We start from the raw sequence: 13,120 nt of genomic DNA, 5'->3' as shown, positions 1-13,120 counted from the left end.
TCCGAAGATATTTTACTTTGTTTAATTTGTAAGTGTCCGTAGTTCGTAGTCTGAAAAAATCACGTAATGTTATTACCCGAAATGTGTATTTCTCCTTAATACTTTTACACTCAGAGTCAGTTGGTTTCCGATCATCAGAAAGAACTTTTGTTCTTGAACGCAACAAGGGTTGTATACAACACTCGCTGAAGTGCCTGAACGCAAGAGAGTGCTGCATACAACACTCGCCGATGTGCCTGAATGCAAGTGAGTAGCTTATAAAGTTTGAGGAGATTCCGTAAAGACAGTTGCTTTCACTAAAAGCTGACAAATTGCACACACAATGTTTGATAGGTTTAAATTTTTTGTCTTACATATGGGGGATCAAGTTGAAACTTTAAGGTTGCTGTTTTTCAGGGGGGTTAGGGGTTCTTATGACTTTGAGCTTGGGGATAAAATATTCTTAATCCTGTCCTCAAAAACAGTTTATGCCATACGTTTTTGTTTCATGGATGTCATTCGAGAGGTTCTTTGGCTAATTGATTTGGCTAGTTGATACAAGACAACTATATAGAAGACATGAGTGAGCAAAAGGAAAACAAAGCTATCTCATAATATCTTTTGGAAAAAAGTACTTCAGTTTCCTTCTCATCCCAAAATTTCATAGAACCTTGCTGCTAACGCATAAAATTTGTTCCTAAGCTAAGGCACACAAGGTCTTGAAGCTAAGGCACTCATCAGCACTCTTCCCTAGATAATTGGTCAAAACTTCTCGAGGCAAAACATTTTCACCAAACTGTCAATCCAAGGGTAACAATTGCTACTTCTACCGTACCTTACAAAATGGGATTTGATGTGGTTTAGGTGAAGTTTGTTAATCCTCATCCATCAACATGCCAGTCTTATGATTCTGTATAAGCATTTCCCCAGTTTTCACAGCAACAGTAAGATGTGTGTCATCAGCAAAACAAGGCAAAATAGCTTTTGATGCTCCAATTTAACTACATTTTAAGTCAAGAGACAGTCCTTTGATAGCATTTTGAAGGTCATTGATATATATATATAAACCTGGGAGAAAAAGAACAGACTAATCTATCGACATAGCTTTTCGGAATCAAAGCTGAGTTTTACTAAAAATACTTTTTATTCTCAAGAGAAACAACCATCCTACCATTAATCAATTTTTCAAAATCTCTGGATAAAACTGGCAGCAATGAAATCGGCCTATAATCATTTCCGGTTTTTTTTTTCCACATTTAAAATGAGGTAGAACTCTAGCTATCTTTATAAAATCGAGAAAATACTCCAAATTTTAGACACATATTAAATAAAATCAAACCTGGTCCCATATTCCCGAGGAAACGTACTTCAGTACACGTGATGAACCGAAGTAAGCGCCCGAAGCATTATTTCTGATATTCCGTATTATGGTATGCAATTAGCTAGCAGTCACAAATTTCTTGTATGCAGATACATTACTTTTGTTCAGTAGAAACTGGTGGTAGGCTCCGTCCTCAGAAGAAGTTGTTATGGAGTTCACTATATGTTTACCAACAATAGAAAAATCGTCACAGATATTATCTACAGCCAAAAGACCAGCATTAAACTTTTTGGGTAAAATTGAACTCTTAGATAGGTTTAAAACATACTGAATTACTCTCCAGCTTTGCCTGAGATTACTTGCACTTTTTAAAACTCGTTTTTTATAATAATGAATTCTCACTTTTGTAGTTGGATATTAAGCTCAAAATTATATTTCTTATATCTCACCTTCGCTTTAGGAGGCGCTATAGAATATTTATAAAGCAGTTTTCAATTTTCCATTGCCTTTATGAGTCCTCTAGTAACCCAAGAGTTTCTACAATTCTCATAAAATGAGCCTTTGAATAGCTCCATAACTTTTTTTTACCAATCTAGTTATTTCTGAATACCACAATAAAAACTTTTCATTAACTTGCTGATCACTACTTTCTAAAAAAAAACAAATTGAGTGCTTTCCAAATTTTCTCCTGAATATGCTAAGAGCTTCAACCTCCATTTTCCAAGCAAAACTTTTTGCTGATATATTCATTGCTGTATAAACACCAAACTCCTTAGTAACAACAAGAACACTAAAATGACTATAAACATCATTCAAAATAATATCAGCAAAATCATACTTCACGTTAACAAATGTATTATCCAAGCGTAATTCCGAACGCAAAACTCTCTCGACTACAAATATTAACTGTCGGTCTTAAGCCCAACATAATGTTTTTAAAATCTCGGACTCGCGGGTTTAAATTCAATGAATATAGATCAACGTCCCCAAAAACGAAGGTTGAGCAATTTTAACCTGATAACTTATATATTTGCCGCTCCAGAAAATCATTAGATTCCTGTTTGTTTCCAGAAAATAAACAACCACTACAAAGAAAATTTTTCCTGACTTACACAGTTCAACCTCCGTTCATTCAACGACCATCTCTTTATTCAAACGTAGATCATTCCGTATTTTCATTGTTTATTGTTTGCTGCAGATGCTTAATGTGATGCATCATCTAAACCGGTTTTTATTTTTTGCCGTTCTACCAAAATTGTTAGCCAGCAGTTTTACCAAAAACCAAATTTTCGCGAGCTGCAATTTATTTTTAGCTAGAATTTCCTGCGTGTATGTCTAACAAATTGAATTGCTGTTGGAGGACTTGAAGCACAATATCGAAAATTAATAATGTAGGAAAGTAGGATGGATATTTTCTACGTTGTAAAAACTGAGTGTTACAAAACAATTTTTGTTATCTAATAATTTTCTTTCCAAGGGCTAATAAAGAATTATCAGCCACCATTCTAAGCTAACAACCGTACCGTAGAAGAAAAACCTTCAATATCATTAACTTTGCTGCACCTAATGAATGTTGCAGCTTAGTATTAGGCTAGTTCGTTTATTTAACAATAAATTAGATCTGCTTGCACTGAATGAAACGTGGCTTCGTAATCAAAAACTTGGCTTTGTCATCACACAGCTTGTTGTAACGAACTGTAAATAAGGGGTGACCCGGCTCAATAGTAACCGAAGCTCTAAACAACAGAATTTTGATATCAATTGATACATTAAAAGAATCAGATTTGTATGTTAATTTCAATATATAAGTTTTATTAAGTTTAGTCAACCCATCAAAGGTTACGAGTCTGAGAAAATATGCCTTATTTTTGAAAAAAGGGGAAAACATCCCCTAAAAGTTATGGAATCTAAATGAAAATCACACCATAAGATTCAGCATATCAGAGAAGCCTATTGTAGAGGTTTTTAGCTTCTATCTGAAAAAATGTGGAATTTTGTATTTTTTGCCTGAAGAAAGATCACGAATGCGTGTTTTTTTTTTTCCAGGGAAGATAATATCGACACAGTAATCTTAGAATATTGTGAGAGGGCTCATTCGAACGAAAATTTAAAGTTCTAGTGCCCTTTTTTAGTGACCAAAAGATTGGAGGGCAAATAGGCCCCATCCCTTACCCCTTTTTTCCCAAAATCGTCGGATTAAAATTTTGAGATAGCAATTTTGTTCGTCATATTTGAAAGTTCCGACAAATATTCCTTTAGTTATAACATGACCCCCCCAAGGCCCCAGGAGAAAGATCTTTAAGTTGTAAAAATTGTCCATTGTTTATGCATAGTATTGGTTATTGGGAAGCATGCATACATTTTAGGGTGGGAAGACGAATTTTATACCGGGGGGGTTGGAGGGTGTCACAGGTGAACATTCCATGGGAGGGAAGTTTCTAGGGAATGAACTTGCCAGAAGAAATTATACACGGAGAAATTCGCCAGAATTCCTATTCAAGATTCCATTGTATATTTCTTGTTTTCTCTTTCCTGTCTTGATTTTACTCATGGAGCTGTTAATGGTAATTGTCCTGGGTAAATTTTTACCAGAATTGAATTGTCTAGAGGAAACACCCATGGAGAGGGTATTTCTCCGCCGAGGTGGGGCCAGATTTCCTGGGATTATTTAAAAAAGATCAGAAGTTAAATAAAAAAAACTAAGTTTTTGCAACTGAAAATAAGGAGCAACATTAAAACTCAAAACGAACAGAAAAATATTACATATATGAAGGGGTTTGCCTTTTCCTCAACACCTCACTCTTTACGATGAAGTTTGATTTTTTCCCGAATTCTTTAAGAACGCCTCCTGAAACACAAGGGTCGTTTAATTTGGAATTCCAAGAAGCTTTTTTTTCAACCCCCGTTTGTTTTAAGTTTTAATGTTGCTCCTTACTTTCAGATGAAAAAGACTTGTTGTTTCATTTAATCATACAATGAGTCTATATAAAATTGATAATTATGACTAAGTGACGCAAAATAGGGAATCATGACTGCACGGTGGATTGGCTCTATGTTGTAGGATTTACCTGTTTTTCTGTTTCCTTATATCTTTTATAGGTTTTTTACAAATCCTACCTTAAATTTTTCATTTAATTTATTTCAGTTGTGATTTCCGCTGGGTTGTTGGCCCTTGGGAAGGCTGCTCTACAACTTGTGGACCAAATGGAGTTCAAGAACGGCAAATTTTCTGTGTTCAAACTAATTTACGAAATAGCACTCTAAATAATCAAAGCTCATACTCATTTCGAATGAAGGAAAAGTTTGTGCCACTTAAACAAAAACAGAGAGATCAGCCTTTCGAAGATGGAAAGGGCTTTAATGAAGAACAAGATTATCCAGTTGAAGTTAATGTAACAGAAAAATATTATATACAGGATCCAAATAAATGTAAAAAGGAAAAACAACCAGATCAATTGAGAAACTGTAATAGGATTTCTTGTCCTGGTGTATGGGTAGAAGGAGGCTGGAAAAAGGTGATCTTTTTCATGGATAAATATTCTTTTATTAAACTTATTTCTTTAAGTGTTTTAATTTTGAACTTCTAAAGTGGCAATATTTGAACTGAGTGTCCCGTTCAATGAAAGAAATTAATAAATATTAAGAAATGATATTCAGAAACTCGAATTTTTGCGAGCTGCATTATATTTTTAGCGAATATGTCTACAAAATTGAATTGTGAAGGAGGATTTAAAGTACGATATTTAAAAATTGATTATTAAAAATTGATATTTAAAAATTGATAGCGAAACAGGATGACTATTGTCTGCGTTATAAACACTTCTACCGTGTTTACTTACAACGTAAGCACTCTAATCAATTTTGTTAGCTAATACTTTTCTTTCCAAGGGCTAATACAAAATTAGCAGCCACTATTCCTAGTTAACAACTGTACCGCAGAAGAAAAACACTCCATTTCATTAATTTCAATACAATAAATGAATGTTAAAACTTAGTATTAGGTTAGTTCGTTTGTTTAACAATAAGTTAACAACAAAAAAACAACTTGAACAAAATCTTTCCAGTAAGGCTCCATGGCTTGAAACGAACATGGTAGAAAAAAAATCTGGAAAAAAAATCTAATCTCCCACCTAAAAAAACAAACAAAAAAACAAGCTAGGCAGGGGAGTTGCGCATGATTTCAAATCATCCGCTCAATAAAATTCAAATAACTCACGCTTTAACAATCACAAACAATTTATAAAATTTGCTTAAGTTCTGTGTAACTTTATGATCTTTTATTTTTATCAAACTTGTTTTAATGCTTTAGAATTGAGAATTTTCTATAAGATACTAGATTTGAGTCTCACCTTCTTTTAATTAATCATGTGTCCTTGTGATAGGAAGCTTCAGCAGAAGATCATGGCATTACTAAACTTTATATATGATCCAAAGAGAAAGAAAAATTAGGGATTCGTACCCTTACGCTAAAAGACCCAAAATTTATAAAATTCACTTGAGTTTCATACATGTTTATTATCCCTTATTTGTACTTTTCCTTTTTTTAATACTTCAAATTGAGAACTTCGACCTGATTCTCAGTATTCTCTAAATTGCAAATGTCTCTTTATAATGGGATTAAATAAAACAACAAGTTTTTTCAACAGAAAGTAAGGAGCGACATTAAAACTTAAAACGAATAAAAATTATTCCGTATATGAAAGAGGCTGTCCCCTCCTCAACGTCCCGCTCTTTGCACTAAAGTTTAAGTTTTTGTCACAGTTCTACTTTTTAAAACAATAAAAGATAATCCAATACAATACTTGTACCAAAAGTGTTTCTAACTTTTGATTTAATCATGCCTCAATCGAAATTTTGTCAAATACGCGTCACTTCAATTGTGAATACCAAGTATCTTTTGTATTATATGGAGGTTATAATCAGAAATTTGGAGGTACCCCTGACGAACTTAGCTCTGGTGGAAACAAAACTACAAAAAAAAACCCAGTAATTAAGCTTTGTTTCCTAATTAAAATTGATCCGGAAGTCTAAAATAAAATTTCAAATTACTAGAAAAGATAAAAAAAATACATGTAATACAACTCCTATTTTGGTTTGTGCTTTCTAACTAATAATTTTATAAATGATCTTGAATGGATAACACCTTCTTAACTCAATAATTTTGAAAGAGACACAGGTCAATTTCATTTTACCATTATCATGAAATAGCTTTTATCGTTTAACTTTGAGAAATTTAGCTCAAATGCATTTTTGCTATTTTCTGGGATAACCCTAAAGAACATGGTAAAAAGTTTGTTACTTATAATATAAAATATTTTATTCGAAAGAAACTTCTTAACCCCAACTTGAACAAATAATCGCAATTCTTCCATTGCCTATAGATAATTTAAAACACTTTTGAGATTTACTTTTCTCCTACAAATTTAATCAGATTATTTTGTTAAAGAACGTAATCAATGCAAATTTGTGTGCTGAATAAAAAAAAATCAAAAATAAAATGGGATTTTTGCAACAGTTTTTCAAGTTTTATTGGTGAGCAAGGGAACCCACAGGGGGAGGGGGATGGGAATTATAGAATATATTGGAAGGGCATAACTGTCTCCAGCACCCTCCCCCATCAAATAAGATAGTAGAGAGGGGTTTAGACCAATCGATACATCTTGATTTAATTGTATTCAAAGGAGTCGACTGTCAATCTAAGTTTTATGAAAAATTTGTATTTAATACATCTTGAAAAGCCATAGACGAAATGTTTGCTAACGACAAATGCAACAACTAGGACATCTGTGGTTTAATAGTAAATTCAAATCCCAAAAATTCATATGACTATACAACAAATGTCGTGAAGAATGTGTTTGATTGGCTTTATGATCATTCTGTCATGAGTATGAGCTAAAAGCTCCAAAAAACATATAGGCCATATTGCTTGTTTTTAAGGTGATGGCTCCTGTTTGGATTTTTTTTTTTTAGACAAAACAGAGCATATTTTCCATCAAATGTCAAAAGATTTTGCTGATTTTGTAAAATTGTGGTCCTCTACTGCTAAATGAAAACCACTCTCTTCTCTTCTATGGGTCTCTCTTAAACACACAAAGTATTTTACTGTGAGGATCCTATGAGGATGTATCACAGTTCATGGTAACGAACTGTAGTAAGGAACGACCCGGCCCAATACTAACCGAAACTCTGAAAAACGGAATTTTGACACCAGTAGTTACATCAAAAGAATCTTTTTTTTTTGTTGATTTTAAATATATAAGTTTCATCAAGTTTAGTCTTACCCGTCAAAGTTACGAGCCTGATAAAATTTGCCTTATTTTGGAAAATAGGGGGTAACACCCCCTAAAAGTCATAGAGTCTTTACGAAAATCACACCTTCAAATTCAGAGCATCAGAGAACCCTACTGTAGAAGTTTAAGGCCCCTATTTACAAAAATGTATAATTTTGTATTTTTTCCAGAAGACAGATCACGGATGCGTCTTTATTTGTTTTTTTGTGTGTTTTTTTTCCAGGTGTGATCGTATCAACCCAGTGGTCCTAGAATGTCGCGAGAGGGCTCATTCTAACGGAAATTAAAACTTATAGTGCCCTTTTTAAGTGTCCAAAAAATAGAGAGCACCTAGGCCCCCTCCCACGTCCATCTTTTCCCCAAGGCTACCGGATCAAAATTTTGAGATATCCATTTTGTCCAGCATAGTCGAAAAACAAAATAACTATGTTTGTGGGGACGACTCAACATCCCACAGTCCCCAGGGGAGGGGCTCGAAGTTACAAACTTTGACCATTGTTTACATATAGTGATGGTTATTGGGAAATGTACAAACGTTTCCAGGGGGCTTATTGCCTCTGTATAACAAATGCTTTAACAACTGTTGGTACTTTTACACTAAGATGTTTATTTGCATTAAGATGTAAGTATTTTTACATTAAGATATTTTTCCAAAACATTTTCCCCGAAAAAATTTACTTCTTTTTTCACTTATAATCTATAGCTTTGACTTGTTCAAGGGAGATTATCATTGAAATTTGGAGGCACCACTGCACCAAATCTCTTCTATAAGCTTTTGATTTGTCCGTAAGAGCCCCTTGAATGCCTAATTTCGATCATTCTAATAAGATGTTTGATTAATAATATATTTAGAATTTATTATACAAATGGATCAGCCTATATGTATATATATATATATATATATATATATATATATATATATATATATATATATATATATATATATATATATATATATATATATATATATATATATATGGGTGCGTGTGTGTTGTTATATAAATCCTTCAATTCTTTTCAGTGCATTGGAACTTGTGAAAAGTCTACAAGAGAACTCAGATTCACTTGCATAGGTGTGCAGGAATCTGAAGATTTTTATACCCTAAGCGCCAAGGCCACAGAGGAAGCATTTGTATCTACAAAGGAAAAATCAGAAGATTTCGATTGCGGCATTAAGCCAAAAATTAAGCAGCTGTGTGACACAAAGTGTGTAAAGCCTTGTGAAAGTGATGAATCCAAATTTTGTATGATTCCGCTACTTTATAAGTACTGTGCAATACCTGGAATTAGACAACGCTGCTGTCAAACATGCTCCAATTATGTCAGAAACACGTGATTTTTCTACATACTTGGAAACAAATCTATGGAATTAACACCATTGTAAAATCCAATGTCTTGGTTTGTCATAAGTTATATAATTACAACGAAAAAATTATAAAGATTTTGTAGAAATTATTGGAGGAAAATCCAAAAAAAAAAATTGTCGTTCTAACTTTTAGATTTTGTCCCGAATATTGTCAGTAATTTCCTTTCTGTTTAAAACTTTGGCTTCCGAATTCAGTCAATATTTTATTATTGAAAAGGAGTGCGTTAAGCATCCTCCAAGAATGCCCCATGTACGTAGAGCACTTCTCGCTTTTATCAAATTAGCATAAGCACTTGTGTTTCAGTTTTTGTATATATAAGTAATAAAATGCTAATCACGTGTTTTTTAATTTCTTATAGTGCATCTGCTGAAACTTTCATTCGGTGCAGGCTCTTTCGTCTGTTTATTCTTTTTCTTATGGCTGTTAAAACAGAAAATAAGAATTAAAATAAAACTAGAAATGTGAACTTAGGCTAATAAAGTTCACAAAACGAAAATACGTTGTTATGTCTTTGCCCTTATAAGTCGCAGACTTCTACATTGATTAACGTAAGGGGTAGTGCAAGCAGAGAACACTTTTGTTTTGTGTGTGTGTGTGTGTGTGTGTAAGGCAACGATGAACATAAAAATTATGAAAAGAGACTTAGAAACTACTTTTCAATTTTAACCGCTAAATGTCAAAAGTGCCATAAAAAAGTAGTTCAGGGATTTTTTTGTTTAAACGATAACAATGAAAATGATAATTGCGAAAGGAAACTTTGGGTTAATATATATTGCTAGACTCCAATATCTAAATTAATATATTTTAACTCTGGGTGAAATAACGGTGAGAAACACGAAAAAAAAGTGAAAATTTGAGTGAGTATTTAGACCTTTTGTTTGGAAATTATTTCTAGAATAACAATTTATTGTTTGCAATGGATGATGCGGTTATTTTATCACAATTTTTTATTCTAATGAGATCTAGTCTTCTCACAAAGAAAAGACACATGGAGATTTCTGGAAATACTGTTACTTGTAATCAATATTAAAGTATTTGTTTGTGGCTCCAAATATTGGATAATGTAAGAAACCTAAAAACAATCCTTGGAAGAGCATCATCCAAAATGAATAAGGCTATTTGATTGTGTATTTTAAAATTGAAAGCCAATATTTCAGCGAAATATCTTGAGAATTTTGAGCTGAACTAGGCTTTTTCGCATCTATAGCCTTAAAATTAGTTGTTATTTTTTTCTTAGAGTGAGTCATCATTATCATCAGAAATAGTGCTGACTAAGTAAAGAGCGAAGTGGGCACCAGGTATTAATATTTTTTCAAAAAGCCTTTCCGTATGCATAGAGTTGTCGTACATACATCAGAAAGAAGGAGGTTTTTTCGTATAGAAGGAGATGTCGCAGAAACTTCGGAATCATAAAGAAAACTGAAAGCTATAATGCCTTTTTAAAGAGTCAAAAGCGATTGGAGGAAGTCAACCCCCCCTCCTCCGACACCCATCAATTCCCCAAACCCATGTAGTCAAAATTTAAGATTACCATTTTGTCCTGTATAGTCAAAGGCTCCATTAACTATTTCTTTGGGGATTTCAAGCCCCTCCCCCACAGCCCTCAGGTCAAGGGCTGAAGGTTATGTAATTCCCCATTGTTTACATATAGTATTTGTTATTGAGAAAGGTGGGTGTGTTTGACCTTTTTAGTGTACAAAAAGACAAAGGGAATCCAGGTGAACCTTTCAGAGAATGTTAAGGGGAGTGTTGAACTTAATCAAAACACATTATGTGCATATAGGTCTTCAAAAGGGCTTAACTCAAAAATGGTTCAGCGTAAAAAATTCAAACCGGCAGAAAATGATGAGAGAATGTTCGATTGACTAAGAACGCAATATTTGTAAGCTACTCCTACTACCACTACTGCTACTACTGCTACTCCTAAAATTATTGCAACCACTCCTACTACTACTACTACTACCACCACTACTACTACTACTATTCCTTTCACTACAACTGCTGCTTTTGTATTGAGTGCTACCAAGGCTGAGGAAATGGAGGTGAAAATTGTAAAATGTTGAGGGGAAAGTCGAATTAAATCAAAACATAGTATGTGTGTAAATATTGTCAATAGGGCGTATCAGCAATATCTATGGAACGGCTTACCGTTCCATATCGAGCTGAAAGTTCCGATGCATTTAGTTAAGATTAAGGCTATACTAAGGCTAAAATATTGGGGAATAGTATATCAGGGGTGAACTAAACCAAAACACACTATGCACATGCAGGCTATCATGAAGACGTATCAGCAATGCCTCATGAATGATTTATGGTATGAAATTGAACTTTCATTGTGTGTTTAGGGGGATCATAGGCAGCAAAACTTTGTTGCTCATAAGAAGTGCAATAGGACTGTCTATGTAGAGAGCAAAGAAAACAATGTATCATTATTGTCTTTTTTTACCAAGGCACTTCGAATAGAAGGAGTGGTCGTAGAAATTTCAGAGGGACACCATTTGCTGTAAATCGAAAGCCGAGTCAAAAGTGATTGGAGGGTAAGAAGCCTGATCACAAAAATGACATTACTTGGCTATGTAAAACCTTAAAGCAGAAAAAAAAGTTAAAGGTGATTTTGCCTATATCATTTCGTGATCAATCAAAATGGCGCAGAAATCTGTTTCATCTGTAATTGACCGATAGCTTTCAAGATTAAAACAAGGATTGAAACAAGCAGAAACTAAAAAATAGTTATTCCTCCAAAGGCACATAAACATTGAGGCTTGGCAAAAGGTCTATTAACTATGCCTCCGGGGCTTCAACACTCACCAAAGCCCCTAGGGCAAAAAATGTAAATTATACAATCTATCATTTTTTAATTATAGGATTTATCGTCAGGAAAAGAGAAAGTTTTTGATTGCGAGTATATTTGAATAGTTTATGTGTATTGAGGTAAAACTTAAAGAATATTGGGCGGTATGTTTAACTAAATCAAAAGATGCTAAGTGCATCCTGCTGTCCAAAAAAGTGTATCTGCAATATCTTAAAAAAAACTGAGGGAATTAAGTTTAAACTTTCCGCGCGTGTTGAGGAGACATTAAAAAATGATCAAAGGACAACCACCCCCTGCTATCTTCAATCTTCTTACAAAACTTTGGATCAAACTTTAGAATAGCCATCTTGTTAAATATAGTGGAAAAGTTAGATGAAATAACTGTACCTCAAGAGATGACAAAACCCCCACCGCTCCTCGGGCAGGTATTGAACGTTATATAAGTTTCCCATTGTCTACATATAAGGTAGATTATTTGGAAAAAAGGCCACATTTGATCGTGGGTCTTCAAAATACTAAGGGTATAAAAATAAAACCTTTTGAAAATGTCGAAGGGAATGTAAAACAAAATCAAAACATACTACATGGAGGAGAGCTGTCAAAAATATACAAGATTAATGTTTAAAGAATAGACAAGTGCATTAAGTTGGAGCTTCAAAATCATCTTGAGATAAAAGTTAAAAAAAGGACAAAAGGCTCCCCCTTTTCTTACTGTTTTAGATGTCCTCATACTAATAAAAATCTTTAAAAGCTATTTATTCAATATATTTTTTTAGGTCAAATAGCCAATCTTCTGGGAAGCCATGCCTTTACAGCCCCGGAGGAAAAATCGTAAATTATCCAATTTGTCCATTTTGTCATGCAAGCTCTATATTTCGTTAAAGAAGATTGTATAACCCTGGTTAAGTCTAAAACGACTTAGAGCATTTAAATGAAATATCAAGGAATGCTGAGCTATATGTATAACTAAATCAAAAGACTTTATCTGCATCTATGGTATCAAAAAGGCGTATCAAAAATATTTTAGGAGCGCTTAAGGGCCAGATTATTCAATCAAAAGATACTATGTACAACTCAGTTGTCAATAGGGCGTACTCGGCGGATAAATACCCCAAAAACAGCTAGTGGCATTTGTTAAAAATATTCAAGGAATGTTGAAGGGGTGCTAAAACAAGTTAAAAGCCACCAGTCAGAAATGTTAAATTTGAATCTTGATATTTTATTTCTTGCCCTAGGGACATGAAAACTGGAGAAATATTCAGTATATGACAAACAAGTGAACAAAAATTGGCAAACGCTTTACTGAAAACAAAATATATTATTAATATTTCTTTTGTATTTACGGCATTGA

General features: G+C 33.6%; 1 protein-coding gene across 1 annotated transcript in view; it reads left to right on the top strand.

The window, feature by feature from the left end:
- LOC136035998 (A disintegrin and metalloproteinase with thrombospondin motifs 3-like) overlaps positions 1 to 9,297 on the top strand; it is a 12,196-nt gene extending 2,899 nt beyond the window's left edge. Inside the window, exons 4-5 of the mRNA XM_065717915.1 lie at positions 4,446 to 4,815; positions 8,612 to 9,297. Coding sequence (XP_065573987.1) covers positions 4,446 to 4,815; positions 8,612 to 8,926 — 685 coding nt within the window. The 3' untranslated portion in view covers positions 8,927 to 9,297. The remainder of the gene's footprint in view (positions 1 to 4,445; positions 4,816 to 8,611) is intronic.
- The last annotated feature ends 3,823 nt before the right edge of the window (positions 9,298 to 13,120 follow it).

The sequence above is a fragment of the Artemia franciscana genome, chromosome 15 (assembly GCF_032884065.1).
Source record: "Artemia franciscana chromosome 15, ASM3288406v1, whole genome shotgun sequence".
Taxonomy (NCBI): Eukaryota; Metazoa; Arthropoda; class Branchiopoda; order Anostraca; family Artemiidae; genus Artemia; species Artemia franciscana.
This window is presented reverse-complemented; position numbering and strand designations above follow the sequence as displayed.